Genomic DNA, 18,315 nt, shown 5'->3' with positions numbered 1-18,315 from the left:
TCAGAAGTTGCAGCGAGACATAGATAGAATGCAAGACTGGGCGGAGAAGTGGCAGATGGACTTCAACCCGGATCAGTGTGTGGTGATCCATTTTGGCAGATCCAATGGGATGAAGCAGCAGTATAATATGAAGGGTACCATTCTTAGCAGTGTAGAGGATCAGAAGGACCTTGGGGTCCGGGTCCATAGGACTCTTAAATCGGCCTCGCAGGTGGAGGATGCGGTCAAGAAGGCGTACGGCGTACTAGCCTTCATTAATCGAGGGATTGAGTTTAGGAGTCGGGAGATAATGCTGCAGCTTTATAGGACCCTGGTTAGACCCCACTTGGAGTACTGCGCGCAGTTCTGGTCACCTCATTACAGGAAAGATGTTGAAGCCATTGAAAGAGTGCAGAGGAGATTTACAAGGATGTTGCCTGGATTGGGGGGCATGCCTTATGAGGATAGGTTGAGGGAGCTTGGTCTCTTCTCCCTGGAGAGACGAAGGATGAGAGGTGACCTGATAGAGGTTTACAAGATGTTGAGAGGTCTGGATAGGGTAGACTCTCAGAGGCTATTTCCAAGGGCTGAAATGGTTGCTACGAGAGGACACAGGTTTAAGGTGCTGGGGGGTAGGTACAGAGGAGATGTCAGGGGTAAGTTTTTCACTCAGAGGGTGGTGGGTGAGTGGAATCGGCTGACGTCGGTGGTGGTGGAGGCAAACTCGTTGGGGTCTTTTAAGAGACTTCTGGATGAGTACATGGGATTTAATGGGATTGAGGGCTATAGATAGGCCTAGAGGTGGGGATGTGATCGGTGCAACTTGTGGGCCGAAGGGCCTGTTTGTGCTGTGGCTTTCTATGTTCTATTACTAATGGCACAACTTATGAAATATTTTTTCAAAGTTGTAATTGAAAATTGGGTTGGCCAAATGCTGTTAGGACTTTTTAAAAACAGAACCTAGCATTGTTTAATCTTTTCATCCAATTTTTATTTATTTTTTTACACAAGCTCTTCATTAAATATTGATGAGCATGTCTGACCTGGCTCGTCTGTGATTTCTTTCCGAGTAATCAAATTATTCTGTCCAATAAATAGAAATAAATGGTCTAATATGTTTGCAGCTTATTTTTTCCCTATAAATGAATAGATCACGTAAGGTTATCACTGAAATCTATGGATTAAAAATGAAACCATTGTAATCAATGAAAATAGCAAACTGCAACAAGACAAAACTATGTTTTCATCGTGAAACACTATAATCGCTCTCTGCATGTAAAAGCCATAATTATTTAGTCATTCAAACAGAATGCACATGTAAGAAATCCTGGGTGGCACGGTGACACGGTGGTTAGCACTGCTGCCTCACGGCACCAGGGACACGTGTTCAATTTCCGGCTTGGGTCACTGTCTGCACATTCTCCCCGTGTCTGCGTGGATTTCCTCCGGGTGCTCCGGTTTCCTCCCACAGTCTGAAAGACGTGCTGGTTAGGTGCATTGGCTATGCTAAATTCTCCCTCAGTGTACCGAAACAGGCACTGGAGTATGGCAACTAGGGGATTTTCACAGTAACTTCATTACAGTGTTAATGTAAGCCTACTTGTGACACAAATAAATGAACTTAAACTTTAAGCATGTATATGGTGTGGGATATCATGAGTTATTTTTGTTACTACAGTTGATAGCTTTCCCATTATTTAATTCAGTTTGGCAATCCACTATATGAAACCTATACATGATGTGGAGATGCCGGCGTTGGACTGGGGTAAACACAGTAAGAAGTCCTGTCTGGAGACAATACACATCTCTTTAGTCTGTCTTGATGCTCTCTTCACTCGCATTGTTTGTATCTTAAAGACTTGATTAGTTGTAAGTATTCGCATTCCAACCATTATTCATGCAAATTGAGTTTGTGTCTTTATATGCCCTGTTTGTGAACAGAATTCCCACTCACCTGAAGAAGGGGCTTGGAGCTCTGAAAGCTTGTATGGCTTTTGCTACCAAATAAACCTGTTGGACTTTAACCTGGTGTTGTTAAACTTCTTACTGTGAAACCTATACAACATGGTTATTAATGTTTACCAGAATTAATTTAAAGCCCAGCGGGCAAGGTATTTTAGTTTGCATTTCTGTGGCAATGTGTTTTCCTGCAAGGTTTCAATCATCAAAATGATTAAGAAGTTACTTTTTGTGGTTTAGTTAAGTTACAATAATTACTGCCTTGGAGTGTGTGGAATCTAACTAGACTGGTATTTACCAGGTTCCTCGTTAGCTAATCAGATGTTTGCTGTCAGTGAATTTATTTCCCTGCCTTTGGGAAATTAATTTACAGTCAACAATTGCAACTAAAGTTTGTGTTTAAGTACCAAATGTTAAATGTGTTTCAGGAGTAAGTAATCCAGTATTGTGTGATAATCCTCGGATCTAAAATAAAAGCATCAATTACTGGGAGTGTAAATTAAATCACCAACCAATATTATGCTCACTGTTATAGTCAGGTTAGCGCATTCACATCCTTTTCAAGTCATAAAGTCTTTTTTTAATTGAATATTTCAAATACTGCTCACAGGAATCATCTTTGAATATAGAGCTTTAATATATTTTTCCACATTGCCTGCAAAAGTAAAAATTTAATTGTGAACACCTACAGAATAAAATTACTTTCTGACCTTGTTCTCTTAACCTGCACAAATTCCAAATAGATTTAAGACATTTTTGTTTATTCCTCTTCCTTCTTGTTACTACTTGTAGCATTGCATAAGTCAAGGATGTCGTGTCACTGTTGAAGGAGGTGTCTTATGTATGTGTCAATATAGTGAATAGAATAATGCTACATCAGGTTCAGTTCTGCTCATCTGACCTGGATTATCAAGTGCAAGTTCCTCACTTTTGTTTTCTTCTGTGTTGATGTGAAGTGATGGATTTACAAGGATAGGTCAGTCTGTACATTAAATTCCATTAATGGAAAAGCCACGATGGCTTCTGGAACACTTTGCAGGGATGCACTGACTGCTCCAGGCATCTCTCACCAGTTCAACTGGAAAGTGGGGATCAGAAGTAGGCAGACTGAGAGCTGGAAAGGAGGGATCATAGTCGTGGAATAAAAACTTCCGCAAAAATCAAGTCGGTGTCAAATTTCCAAATCTATCCACTGTACACATCAGGAGATCCTACATATGCAATGAATAGCAGTGTCACAGGCTGGGATTTTCCACTCTCGTTCACATCAGGCAGAATAGAAAATGATCAGGCGTAAGCTGTGTCTCACATCGACGTAAATTAAGGATGCAGTCATACCCTCCTCCCCCCCCATAGCTGGACCTGCTTCCCACCATTTAACATTGGGAACCACACTGTAATACATTTGCATCTCATTATTGGGCCCATGCGCTGGAATTAAACCCCCACATCAAATACTGTGTCCACAGCAAAATGATATCAAACTGGCGGGATGAGGTTTCAAAAGGCATGCATCTGGCAAGCAGAACTCTGAGCGGAGCTCAGAGGTGAGCGCAGTGCTTGCAGAGCTGCTCTGCACCTTCAGGAGCAAAAGACGGAAAGGGGTTGAGTGGGAGTCAACAGGGATGAGTCGGGGGAAGATGGGGAGTGAGCCAGGAGTGGGGGGAATGGTTGGGAGGTGAGTTGGGGGGGGTTGCAGGGGTGAACATTGGTGCATGATATTTCCTGGGTCTGGCAGCCATGACTTTCAGGCAAACTCTGAAGTGTGCAGGTGAGGGGGCGGGGGGGGAGGCCTTCAATATCATGCCAAGATCCTTGAAGCGCTGAGGTGATGACAGGGTGGGTGAATCAGAGGCTGCCTGCCTGTGATACGGCTTGAAACACATGCCAATATTTTCAACTATGTGCCACACAATAGAGTGTAAAAAGTTGCCGTTGCTGTCCGTTGCTGCCATTTTCCAGCCCACCATCGGACCTTTTGGATATTACAGATGATTCCACCCACTGATTTTGGAATCTGTCTACATGGAGACATAACCAAATGTTGCTAACCTGGAGAGGATGGTACACATTGGTTTGTTTGACATTGCTTCTCTGAGATGATATTGCTTATCAGGGGATCAGGGGTTATGGGGAAAAGGCAGGAGAATGGGGATGAGAAAAATATCATCCATGATTGAATGGCAGAGCAGACTCGATGGGCCGAATGGCCTAATTCTGCTCCTATGTCTTATGGCCTTATGAATATTAATTAGTATCGCTTGATTAATTGAGTGATATGTATAAAAATAAGCTCAAAATGTGCCTGGGCAGTAATTTAGAATAGGGTTATTTGGTATGAAATAGAAAGAAATGCACCTCAGCTAATACACTTTAGAGCAGTGAAATATGTTTCTTGTGCAATACTCTTAGAGATCAAGTCAAATTTCTCCCCTCTCCCATCTCTGCCAGCAAGCAGTACATTCATGGAAAATACACCAAAATGTTCTCTCCAGGCACAAAGTTAGAAAGGATTGGATGTATTTTCACATTTCAAGAGGACAGAGTGCAAATGTTTTGCATAACCATCATTACACTAAACCGAAATCCCAATAAAAACACATTTAATTACCTGGAATTGTGTACACATTATACATTTTCAAAACCAATTTATTAATTGTAAATGACACAAACTGTATCATTAGTCATTGCCACCTGACCGCTTACAGCTGCCATTGCCAAGTATGTCAAAGGTGTGTGAACGGTGGTGAGGTGATTGATAGTACCTGTTTGTGACATTTTTCTTTTCAACTGCTAATTGCTTAAGTTTATTTATTAGTGTCACAAGTAGGTTTACATTAGCACTGCAATGAAGTTACTGTGAAAATCCCTAGTCACCACACTCCGGAGCCTGTTCGAGTGCACTGAGGAGAATTTAGCATGACTAATAGACTCCACACGGGCAGTGACCCAAGCCGGAATCAAGCCCGGGTCCCTTGTGCTGTGAGGCAGCAGTGCTAACCACTGTGCTGTTCAAAAAAGTGGACAAATTAAAGACTTTGGAACTGGCTATTCTATTTATGCCGTTGGAAACTTCCCTATGTGATGCTGATGCTTGGTTCTCTGAAACTCCAAGTCAACCATCAGGACTAAATAGAATAAAAATAGAACTCTATGTTAAAGGAGATATGGTCAACATATTGGAGACTTGTTAATTGAAATTCCTGGGAGGGAATGCCTTAAAAACTCGGTTCATGCTCTGCTTTATTTCCCACAAGGATAAATTGGCTTTCAATAGCAAGTAGGTCTGATTAAGGAGTAAGGGCCTGTAAATGTTGACACCACTCAATATGTTATTCTGCCAGTTAGGTTAATTTGTCACAAGTTCTAAGGAATCCTGTAAATTATTAGATTAGTCGGTGTTTGACTAACAGAAAATTCCATCATGTTATGAAAATGTGTTGTGTGGAATATTAATATATAATGTCATTGACTGGACATATAAAAATATATATAATACAGTACATATGGATACGTAAGTAATTTGTATAACATATAATACATATATTGGACTTTTGAGAAGAATACTTTTTGCTAAGCAAAGAACACTAGCCTTCAGCAGCCACTATATTATCTTTGTGAAGGACAAGAGCTACTTTATGGGACCACAGAGGCCGGGATTTTTCACTCCCATTTTTTTCAGGCCGGTTTAGTGACAGGAGCAGAAAATTTCACAAGGCCTAAATCGCGCATCACACTGACATAAAAATATAAAACAAATGTCCCCTCCTCCCGCCAGTGACTTAACGGGATTCCCAGTATTGAATGTGATTTCCATACATTAACTTCTCATTATCAGGCCTCTACGCCTGAATCACACCTCCTCCCTCACCCTGTAAGAGAGTCCATTCACGTCGTCGTGAGGGTAGACCGGCCTGAATCATGACTGGTCTCCCAAGGCTTCTACCTGGCAAGCAGACCCTTCAGGGTAGCTCCTAGAGTGTATCTCTCAGGGGGAGGGAGGGGTCATCTCCAGGCACTACCTGGGCACTTGCCTCTGGCACAAACTGGGTAGGGGGTTGCAGGTTCCTGTTTAGCTTTTGTATGCTGGTGTGGCCTTTTGATGAGGTGTCTAGTGTGACATTGTGGGACCTGCCCCTTGCCTTCCTTTTAATCAATTCCAGGACAATACAGGAGAGAAAACCACCGTCAACGCCGGTGGTTTTAATGCTGCTTTTCCTGCCCGATTTGGACCTTTGCCAATATTCAGGAAAATTCCGCCTATAGTCTAGAGAGTTTTTAAAGAGTGGCAAAGTTAAGCCCAGATTGCAACCAGAGAGAAGTCACATGAACCAGTTCTTGGGTGTGCAATGAACTGGATTTGAGTAAATAGCTGCCACAGAGATAGAAGGGGCAGCAGTCTTACCCTCTCTGTCTGAAACCTCTCTCATCAAAGCTGAGCTGTTTGTCATTTGACAACCCACCAGAAGAACTCTTGCTTCAAACTCAGAGTTCTTAAAGGAGGATTCTGAATCAACATCACTGTCTCCAAGAGTAGAGAATCAACAAGCCATGACTGCTCCGGTGAGAAAACCAAATCTCAGCAGCCTCTGTGGAAAGTGACTCTTCAGCTATAAACAAACACCCAGACAATCCGTGATTTATTTTATTTCACTTGACCAAGTTTTAAGATCAGGGAGGGAATTCTCCCGTCCTGCCTCTCATGGGAATCGGGGGGAGGGGGGGCAGACCACGCAAAGGTCCATTGACCGCGGGCGGGATTCTCCGGTTTTGGGGCAAGCGTGGCTGGAGAATCCCACCTCTGGTACTCTGAAGAGTTTAATTTCTTTTCTTGCTTGGGAAGGGGTGGTGGGGGTAATGCATATGTTATATGCATTAATGGGTAGTTAGACATATTTGTACGTTTTAAATCTTTTGTTAATTTTTGCATCTTTGCCTAAGTGAGTTTTAGCAAGTAAACTAACTCTTTACTTGTTAACTTAAGGAACCTGGCTAGCATATACACTGAGCTATACGCAGTTAAGTATGTAAATTAAATTGGGAGTATAATTTTTTTTTAAAGAATATTGTTATAACAAACCCTAGAGTGGGACAAAGAGTCAAGTCAGTTCATCCCTCCTAATCTGTTCATAACAATAGTGAGCCTGTGGTGGAGGGGAAATCCATTGAACCACTTTTGTGAGAGCTGTATGTGTTTGTTTGTAATGGTATCCTCGTGAACGAGTCCTCAGACTCTAAATTCAAGAAAGTTGAGAAAAAATTGTTATTAATGGAAATATGAATGGACAAAATAATTTTGGACTATTACCTAATAAGATAGCAATCTTATTTTGCTAAAAATGAAGAAATGTAATTGCTTGAAAAGCTGCCATTGAGTAGTCCTCAGCTTGCAAACCTGACAATGTGAAAGCGTGACACTCATTTAATAACTTTGTACAGTGCGTGCGTTTGTTGCATCCCTTCCATTGCTACAAGGCGTTTAATGAGTTGAAGATTGACCTCTAGTGTGTACTTTGGGAAAAAAGAGTGCCACTCTTTCAGACATGGTTGTGTTGGAAGATTGCCCAAGGTGTTCCAGGCAGACTGATGATATATTATCTGTAACTGCGTCTGAAGCTTGTGTAACCCTCAGACAAGATTTCTCAATGTCCCAGCTGTAAACCATTGGTATCAGGAAGTTTTAGATATTTTAAAAGTGACACAGCAGGTAACCTTAGAACCTTTCCTTTTTCTTTCAGCTACTCCCTTTTCCTGAAGTTAATGACCGATACTGATGAATGGTTCCACGGGGCACTGACAGTCCCTGGACACCTTGCCCAGGGGCAACTAACAGCAGCCCAGACACACGTGTGTCAGCAATATTCATCTGTCAGGTGCTTCATAGCTGAGCCCAATTCTATCTTAACCTGACATTCATATACATTCCTTTCATAGATAGAAATCAGGAACAGGACCTGTGGCTAACTTTTCACCCTCCTGCCAATCTCTCCTCTCCCTAACACTGCGAGGGCAATTTAAAAACCCACTTCAAATTTACAGCAAGTTTGACATTTGAAGAGTAAAATTAAATGTTCTGCTCTGAAGCCAACCTGCAAAATAACTAGATTCATTGTGAATAAATTCATCTTTGTGAGAAAGAAACTATATTATTCAGTACTTGCTTCTTACCAAACATTTATAAATCTGAAATTGCAAATACTTAATGTCAAAGTAGAGTGATTAAGTTAACCTTTGTTCCCTTTTCCTTTGCAGTCTGTAAGTACAGTTGTGGTAAAAATGAAAGCTTGTCCTTTTCTCTTTGGACACAACACATCCAAGTTAATGCAGCCAATTTTGCTTTAAATTTAAGTTACATTTGTCTAACCATCATTCCTGCACATAAATTGCAGCTTGTTTAAGAACTTGGAACCAGGGAAGCTTTTCTGTTTTTAATGTGGCTTGTACATATGCCACAGACAAAACAAAAGTTATAAATCAGGTTTGGGAGAATTTTTTTTTTTAAAGTGCTCCCAAAATGTTTCCCCCAGAAACATCAGAAGAATTGCCTTGTTTCTTGCTGCACTTGAAAGACTGGTTGTGACTTTGAGACCCCTAAACAAGCATCAATGGAGGTTAGTGTGAGGAAAAGGCAAGGCAAGTTTAATGGGCAGAGATTTGTCCAGATTGAATGTTCGACAGATGGACATAAAAGATCGGTGATACTTGGGTGCATTGTAGTTAAGCACATAATATCCAAATTTCCAGAATTTTGGGGTTTGCAACTTGATTGCTGTGTATCTGAGTGCAGTTGCGAAGTAAACTGCAGACTGAAGAGTTGATCATTACTATTCCAAACTACAAAGGCACTTTATAAACAAATTGCAGAGAAATTGTTGAAATTGAACATTAGGATACATCGTCAGTTTAAGGTTGGCATGATATAATTCCACATTCAAGCAGACTCCAGCTTGAAACCTTCTGAAAGGGGTTTTCTTGCACCACTTCCTTCTGGTACCACATGCAGTGCAGTGCTGAACCTGGTTTGGAAAGCTATTGGATGCTCTTTAGAGAGTAGGCAATTCACCACCCCCCCACCCCCCACCCCCCTCCCTGTGATCACCACAGTGCAGAAGGAGGCCATTCAGCCCATCGAGTCTGCACCAACTTTCTGACTGAGCATCTTACTCAGGCCCTATCCCCATAACCCCACATATTTGCCCAGCTAATCCCCCTAAACTACACCAAGAGACAATTTAGCATGGCCAATCCACCTAACCTGTACACCTTTGGCCTACGGGAGGAAACTGGAACACCCAGAGGAAATCCACGCAGACACAGAGAGAACGTGCAGACCCCACACTGACAGTCACCCAAGGTCGGAATTGAACCCAAGTCCCTGGCGCTGTGAGGCAACAGTTGCTAACCATTGTGCCACCGTGCCACCCATTTGTGTTGGATCGGAATGGATTGCAATAAATTTGTTTTAGCTTAATAATTGTTCAAATATGTAAGTATTTGTTTCCTTAATTTTGCTTCTCTTTTGTTATTGCAGTTTGTTCGGGTACTGAAAACAAACTAAGTTTGTTGTCAACTGTGGATGAACATTACAACATTCTTTACAGAACTTACAATGCTTGTGAGGTAGTGATGGGCAATCTAGAGATAACCTTCTTGCAACCATACCACGATGCGTCCTTCCTTAAGGTAAAATATTTCTTTTAAATTTATGTTTTATTTACGTTTTTCACATTCAAAGCTGAGTCCAGTCATGTATTTCAGCAGCAAAAATAGTGTAACATGTCATGTTGTCTTATGGACTTGCCTGTTCCATGATACGTATATGTTTTCCATCTCATTGTTTTCCCTCTCTCTCTCTCTCGCATGCTCTCTTTATTCACATTGTCTTTCTCTTCATTCTCCTTCTCTCCCTCTTTGCCATTTAATTAGCCGCATTAAAGTCAAAATCTTCCAAAAACGTCAATCGTATTGCCTGGGAAGTCAGCAGTGCTCTCCAGAAAAGGAATTGTGAGTTATTGGGCATAGAGTCTTGCATTTATTATTACAGTTATGAACAATTCGCTTGCCACATGTTCGTCAATTCTCAAATAGGAAAGCTGTTAAAAATTACATAGCGTATTTCATAAACTCAGGATGTTCATAAGTGTTTCAGCTAGTGAAGTACTTTTGAGCCCATCTAATGTAAATAAATGTGGCAACCAATTTGTGCATAACCAGGTCCCACAAGCAGCAATGAGATTAATGATCTGATAACCTGATAAATATTAGACAGAACAGTGAGAGAATTCCTCTGCTCTGATCTTCTATGGTGCCATGGAATCTTTTATGTCTGTTTGTGAGGACAAATTTAGCCTAGCCTTGTCTGGAAGATAGCACCCTCACCAATGTAGCACTGCCTCTGCACTGCATTGAAGTGTCAACTGAAACTATATTTTGCCGTCTCTGAAATGGAGCATGAACCCCTGATTTTTTAACATATAATCTGGAGAACGACCATAGAGGTTCAATGCACCATGTTCTGAAATGTAACATTTTACAATTTGCAAAAGCTAAACCAACATGCGTAGGTTCCATGAAACATAAATGTAGAACAATGTGTAACCTTGGCTTCTAACTAAGTATTCAGAGATCCTGCAACTAAAGGTCAATTGTCAGAAGTGAACATAATGGGGGGAAAATAGAAAAAGAAAGGTAAAAATTAAATTCTGTATGTAAACTGAAATGAACATTTTTATGTTCAATACCTATTTGTATATTTGCTCAAGTTGGCTACACTGAATACAGTGGGAAGAAGAACCCAATGACATTCACCTGTTTATCAATGCAAATCCTGCAGAATGTCTGTAGAACTAATCAGAGCTTGAGCTGAAGATAAATGTTTTCGTTAAGAGGATATCTGCTCACTGCCATATTCTGAATCATCAAACCGAGTAATTGGTATCAAAATATAACCAATGTTTACAGGAGTCACCAAGTGAAATTATAGAGTGATAAACTAATCCAGTGTTACTTGATAACGTTGGAAACTGTGTGTACACTTGTCCCATGTAGTCCACTAAAAATAAGTCTTATTTATCTTAAGTTTCAGACTCATTGTTACCTCATGTATTATTACTGTCTCATGTGCTGGACCTAGTTCTTGTAGCAATTATAACCGCTGTTTTATTTGGCCTGGGTATGGTAAGCTTGCACCTGCGATCATTGAGGCCAAGATAATTTATTACATTGCTTTAACTACAAGCAATAAGTAAAGAAATAGAATAATGGTTACAGCAAATTTCACCTCATTTCGGCATAATGCCGTAACACACGTCGTAGAAAATAAGAATTATCCTACACTGTAGGTGGTGGCAGGCTAACTGCAATCTTCAGACTGGAGAATTGACTGCAACTGGTGAAACCTGAACTTAAATGAAAGGTTTGGCAGTCTTACTAGCTCCCATGGACTGTTCCAGACACTGGCAGTTCTAGCTTAGGTGTGGAATGCCTAAATAAACTTCCATCACCTCAGACTGAAGTTACATATGGAAGCATTGCTTTATCGGATTTCTTGTCTAGTTCTAATCTACATTCTCAGGTCATTGAGTGAAGTGGATTTAACCTTCGTGTTAACTAAATATCATTTTAATATAAATTACTCCAAAATTCTTCCATGGAAAATAGGCAGAAATGTTGAAACCTGAAACCCCTCAGGTCTTTTCCTCATGCTGCATCTTGGAGCCAGAAAAGTTTCACTTATTTTCCCACTGATTATTTCCTTCACTTTGCTTTGTATTTAGCCACAGTAAATGTCTTTGCTGCCCATTGAGCTAACTCCCTGATGCACTCAGCACCTCCCCGGTGTACTCAGCATATGTTATTTGGTTGGCCACAATTCTATTTTTGATCCCCTTCTGCTAAATTTGGTGATCAGCAAATTTATACAGGTCACTTCAAAGCAACAAATATTCTAAATCTAGATAAGTAAGTAATACCGGTGTTGGCAGCAATTTCTGTGGTACAGTTCTATGGCTTCTCCCACATATTAATGATCTCCTCCATTCATTATCTGACCCTGTCCAACATTTTCCTTTGATTCCATTCTACATTTATCAAATTCGCATTACAGTTTGTACTGTGATGCATTCTGCCTCGGTAGAGGCAAAGAAAACCTTGGGAACTTTAGTGAGGTACTGAAAGGTGACTGATGCCTTGTGTATAGTACCTGTGCAAAGAATCTTTGCAGGAGATCAGTGCAGAAAATTAGAAGAGAGAAATTGACAACTGTAAACATTTGTAACTTGTATATCTTTTGCAGCATTCTGTAGTGTATGTATCGTTAGACGTACTTTAACATCGACCAGATCCTACTGACAAATGATTTTCAGAGTGTATAATACATTGTGTATGTTCTATTGATTTTCAGAGCATTCAGGAAGTTTCAGGTTACGTTCTCATAGGCCTCAATGAAATTTCAAGGATCCCGCTGGAGAACCTTAGGATCATCCGCGGTCACCAGCTTTACGAAGACAACTTTGCTCTTGTTATTTTGTTAAACTATAATCAGCAAGAAAAAAGTGGGCTTAATGAGTTACCTTTACAAAATCTCACAGGTTCGTTTGATGTGTTTTATCAATGCAAAATGATGAATGTGTTTTAAACCAAACAACCAAGTAAATTTCCTATCCCTAATTGACATTGAGAAGGTGGTGGTGAACTGCCTGGTTGAATCAATGCAGTGTAGGTACAACCGCAGTGATGTTAGTTTGGGAATCCTAGGATTTTGAGCTAGCGATAACATCGAATATATTTCCAGGTTAGGATGGTGTGTGACTTGGAGAAGAATCTGCTGGTGGTGTTTGCATGCTGTCCTTGCTCTTCTAGGTGGTAGAGATGACAGGTTTGTACAATCACATGAAAGAACATGAGTTTGCATCTCCAGTTATCCACACGGTGAATTCTAGATCTCAACTCTGATTCAGAGGAGCATTGATTAGAGGAAAAGGGGTAAGGGAATTTAGAGAGTCAGTCACCTCAGCAGTTGGCAACTGTGCCTCATTGGTAGAACCCTGGGAATGGGTCTTCATCCCACCATCAACCAATGATGTTTGACAAGCAGAAACTCCATTGGGAAGGAAGAAAATGTAGTAATCTCTAAGTCAACTGTGTTAGTACATACACATTGTGGTAACACGTCATTTAAATAGTGGGACATTTAAATTAATTGATCAATTATAGCATTCTACAGTAGCTTGTTACTTATAGAATATACATTTAGTGTTCTCACAGGATATTCTCGAAACATTTAAGTGGATTTTCAACATATACTGGAACACCATAAACCATCACTGTAAAATAATGTTGTCTAAATGATAGTGGAGCACAAAGCTGGCCTATTGTAGAGTCTTGACTTTGGATTGACTCTAAATGAACCAGGAAGATGTATTATTCCAGATTAAAACAAACAGATAAATATTTGGTGACTTTTTTTTCTATGAAATATTTATTTAAAATCAACAACATAAGTTTTTCTTAGAAAATTACCGGAGCCCCTGTAGTCTAATACATTTATCATAATGTTGTAATATTACCAGTGCCTCTTCTTAATCAGCTACTAGGGAGTGCACAAAAGTGACTCAAACTTACTTTCCTGGAAACTCCCTCCCCTTTGCTTGGCATCACTTCAGGACAAATTTGCCAGCTGGTCATATGACAGCTATACAACCCATGTTTCCTGAAATAGAAACTTTCTGTTTGCTGTCTTGCTGTCTTTTTAAAAAAAAAATGTATCAGCAGTTGTATCTAAAATGTTCAGCTGTATCCATTCTTCTGCCAGGTAATGTTCAGTTCCCACTGTTCACCCATAGCATGTTTACCTTCTATACTTGCATAAATCTTCCAGTGCTGATGATGCCCTTCTGGGCAGACATTCTCTGACAAGAAAAAAGTGCACAGCGCCCAGGCAGGTCTATAGGTATGGGATCTGAAGCAAGTAAAAGAGCGACATTGAGGCAAAGTAGTATGTTTCTGATTTCAACTTTGAGTTTGGAAAACATTATGTATCTCCTGCATACAATGATTCTTGTTAGACGATTCACATCTACTAAATATGGAACACCACCACTGCCTTGAGAATTAGAAGTCATGACCCAAGGTTCACTTCACTCAACATTCCCGCAAGGCTGTGATGACTCCCCCAGGCCTGCTGCGGCATCTATACCAGTGGATTCTCCTTCCCCTTTTCATTTCCTAGTTCTTCTCCTTGGCCTCCTGGATGCTGTCCATTAATTGGCGATGGCGCAAACCAAAAGTTTCCTCCATAACAGGGATGGGACTGGCCTGAATAATTCATCCAGCTCCTCCAATCATTGCTTCTCTTCTTTCTGCTGTTCCTCCAATCATCGATTCTGTCTTTTGAAGGTCAGCCAGCTTGGGAGGGAGGAAAACTGTGATTGGAGGAGTTGGAGTAGCCAACTTGGCAGAGACAGAACCTTTCTCACAGATGCTGTCTCCCCCCACGTAGGGGAATGACTTTTCTCTCATTTGTTGCCTTGTTGAATTTTGCAGACTTTTTGGCGCTTTCGAAGGCAAATATGCCTATCGCCCACCCACATGTATTATGAACCCTTAAAAAGAGGCTGGTTCTGCTATGCCAATGAGTAACTTTGGGTGACACAGTGGCTAGCACTGCTGCCTCACAGCACCAGGGACCCAGGTTTGATTCCCGGCTTGGGTCACTTTCTGTGTGGAGTTTGCACGTTCTCCCTGTGTCCGGGTTTTTGGGATGTTGTCCCACCATCACTTAGCCTTCTAAAACTTACTGTCCAAGCTTACACATAAAGGATAGCCATTGGGAGAGGAAGGAGAGAATGATTGTTCCTATGCCTCATTTAGTGGTAGTGTAGGAATATTGCAAATAAGGGATTAATAATCAAGAGAATAAAAGTTTGAATCCCACCATTTGAGAAGTTGACTACAGTTTCTTTTAACCTGAAAGTAAAAATCTGGTGTCAATGAAAGTGATCACGGAGCTATTCAGTTGTTGTAAGACTCCCTAATTGGTTCCCTAACACCCTTTGGAAAGGGAACTTGTTATCCTTGCTCAGCCTGGTCAGTATGTGACTTCTGTCCCACATAAACATGGTTGGATCTTAACTGTCCTCTTAGTTGGCCTAGTAAGTTACCAAGTTCCATCAAACTGCTTGGCTGAAGCTCAATTTGAGTGCCTGTCACCAACACCTGAGGGCAAACAGGGTTGGGCAATAAATGCAACTGTGTCAGGAACACCAGAAGAATTAAAATGAATTTATCTTCAACTGGAGCAGGAGAAAGGCTGGATAAAAAGGACTTAAGATTTGATTTGATTTATTATTGTCACATCTATTGGTATACATTGTTTCTTGTGCGCTATACAGACAAAGCATTCATAGAGTACATGGGGGGAAGGAAATGAGAGAGAGCATAATGTAGTGTTACAGTCGCAGCTATGGCGTAGAGAAAGATCAACTTAACATAAGGTAGATCCATTCAAATGCCTGGTTGGAGCAGGGAGAAAGCTGTTCTTGAGTCGGTTGGTACATGACCTCAGACTTTTGTATCTTTTTCCCGACTGATGGAAGACTGTAATTTCACATCCCTCCGTGGCCATGTTTTGAATAACTTGTTTATTTTTATCTTTCAGAAATTTTATCAGGCAGTGTTAAAATCGTCTCTAATCCGCAGCTCTGTCACTTGAAATCCATTCAGTGGGATGACATTTTGAAACCAAGCATGCTGGCTAACTTGGTAATAAACTTCACTGCGAGGAATTGTAAGCAAAAAATTTATTTTTACCTACTTTCATGAAACTGAGAATCAGACTGAAATAGGAAAGAAACAGACCATTCATTGTTTCGGTGATCTTTTCATTTCATTCTGTAACCTGTTGATGTATACATGTTACATTCAACATTACTTCTTGAGCTACAGTGACTAAACTAAAGATGCATTTTACTTTGCAAAACTAATTTCAGTTTATATCCTTGTCTTGCATGAATTAGATTTGTGTAAATATTTGCAATTTTTTATGACTGGTCAAAATGTTGTTTGCTAGCCTTTCCTCTTCATGAAGGGTTGCAGAATTACAGGGGGAACTATTTATATTTCTGTGGTACTCCTTGTGTTCGTTACTTCACAAGGCCATAAGACCATAAGACCATAAGACATAGGAGCGGAAGTAAGGCCATTCGGCCCATCGAGTCCACTCCACCATTCAATCATGGTTGATTTCAACTCCATTTACCCGCTCTCTCCCCATAGCCCTTAATTCCTCGAGAAATCAAGAATTTATCAATTCTTCTGGATATTGAGCAGGAGAGGGAAACATTAAAAAAAGAAAGACCATCGGATTGCATAAAATGTTTTACAGCCAATTAACTACATTGCAAGTGTGGTCACTGTTGTAAAGTAGGAAACAACGTGGCCAGTTTGAACACAGGAAGCTTCGACAAACAGTAATGTGGTAAACAGATGAACTGTTTGATGAAGCTAGTTGAGATGAATGTTCAGGACACCATGATTACTAATCCGGTTTCTCTTCAAAATAGTGTTGAAGGATTTTTTACATCTACCTGAGAAGGCAGATAGAACTTTGGTTTAATGTTTTATCCAAAAAACGGGACTTCTGATGGTGCAATACTCTCTCAGTACTGCACTGGAGTATCGGCTTTGATTTTTATGCTGGTTACAGAATGTCACATGATTGGAAGGTGACCAAAGCTGGGAACTGAATTTTCAGGGTTACTTGACATTTCGAAAATACAGGCAAAAAGGAGATGGAGTATCTCTGATAATAAAGTATGAAATATGTACAGCAGTGAGAAATGATTCTGCTTTGGAAGATTAAGATCTTTGCTGGAGATAAGAAACAGCAGGGGAAAGAAATCAATGGCAGGATTAATCAATAGGGCCCCCTAACAGTAGCTACACTCTAGGACAGAGTACAACTCAAGAAAGAGTGGGGGATTGTAAGAAAGGTTTCCAATAATCATGGGTGACTTCAAACTTTATGTGGAATGGACAAAACAAATGAGCAAAGCTCGCTCGAGGACAAGTTCATAGAATGTATTCAGGACAGTGTTTTAGAATAATATGTCATAGAACCAACCAGGAGCAGGCTATTTTAGATTTGGTAATGTGCAATGATACAGAATTAATGACTTCCTGATAAAGAAAATTCTAGGCAAGAGTGATCAGAGCGCGATAGAATTTTGCATTCAGTTTGAGGGTCCAAAACCCCAGTCTGAAACTAGTGTCTTAAACTTAAATAAAGGCAATTACAAATGTATAAGTATAGAATTGGCTACAGTCAATAGGAAAATAGATTAAACCATTAGAGGTAGATGGTAGACATTTAAGGAGATATTTTGTAATTCTCAACAAAGAATTTAGGCCAGAATTAGGGAGCATAAGATGGGAACAGAAACTGTCAGGGAAAGGCACAAATGAAAAGTGGAGTTTGTTCAAGGAATAAATACTACGTGTCCTTGTTAGGTATGTCCCTGTCAGGCAGGGAGGAAATGGCCGAGTGAGGGAATCATGGTTCACAAAAGAGGTTGAATGTCTTGTCAAGAGGAAAAAGGAAGCGTATGTAAGGATGAGAAAACAAGGTTCATTGGGTCGCTTGAGGGTTACAAGGTGGCAAGGAATGAGCTAAAAAAAGAGCTTAGGAGAGCTAGGAGGGGGCATGAGAAGTCCTTGGTGGGTCAGATCGAGGAAAACCCTAAGGCTTTTTACTCTTATGTGAGAAATAAAAGAATGACCAGTGTGAGGTTAGGGCCAGTCAAGGATAGTAGTGGGAACTTGTGCATGGAGTCAGAAGAGATAGGAGAGGTGATGAATGACTACTTTTCTTCAGTGTTCACCGAGGAGAGGGGCCATGTTTTTGAGGATGAGAGTGTGATACAGACTGATAGACTGGAGGAGGTAGATGTTCTGAGGCAAGATATATTAGTAATTTTGAAAAACCTGAGGGTCGATAAGTCCCCTGGGCCAGATGGGATATACCCTAGGACTCTTTGGGAGGCAAGGGATGAGATTGCAGAGCCTTTGGCTTTGACCTTTGGGTCCTCACTGTCCACGGGGATATGTTAAACTATGTTAAACTTCTTACTGTGTTTACCCCAGTCCAACGCCGGCATCTCCACATCATGACGGGGATAGTGCCAGAGGACTGGAGAGTGGCGAATGTTGTTCCTCTGTTCAATTAAGGAAATAGGAATGACCCTGGTAATTATAGGCCGGTTAGTCTTACTTCGGTGGTCGGTAAGTGAATGGAAAAGGTCCTGAGGGATAGGATTTATGACCATTTGGAAAGATGCAGCTTAATCCGGGATAGTCAACACAGATTCATGAAGGGTAAGT

The 18,315-nt window shown here is 40.7% G+C and overlaps 1 protein-coding gene across 2 annotated transcripts in view; it reads left to right on the top strand.

Annotated features, from left to right (window-relative positions):
• The window catches only part of egfra (epidermal growth factor receptor a (erythroblastic leukemia viral (v-erb-b) oncogene homolog, avian)), a 293,967-nt gene that overhangs the window by 176,758 nt on the left and 98,894 nt on the right, over window positions 1-18,315 (top strand). For both annotated transcript variants that reach the window (XM_078236313.1, XM_078236322.1), the window contains exons 2-4: window positions 9,470-9,621; window positions 12,341-12,527; window positions 15,596-15,724. In XM_078236313.1, the coding sequence (XP_078092439.1) occupies window positions 9,470-9,621; window positions 12,341-12,527; window positions 15,596-15,724 (468 nt within the window). The remainder of the gene's footprint in view (window positions 1-9,469; window positions 9,622-12,340; window positions 12,528-15,595; window positions 15,725-18,315) is intronic.

This window comes from Mustelus asterias, chromosome 2, assembly GCF_964213995.1.
Source record: "Mustelus asterias chromosome 2, sMusAst1.hap1.1, whole genome shotgun sequence".
In the NCBI taxonomy this organism is placed as follows: Eukaryota; Metazoa; Chordata; class Chondrichthyes; order Carcharhiniformes; family Triakidae; genus Mustelus; species Mustelus asterias.
The sequence above is the reverse complement of the archived record's forward strand: the minus strand, read 5'-3'. Positions and strand labels throughout refer to the sequence as shown.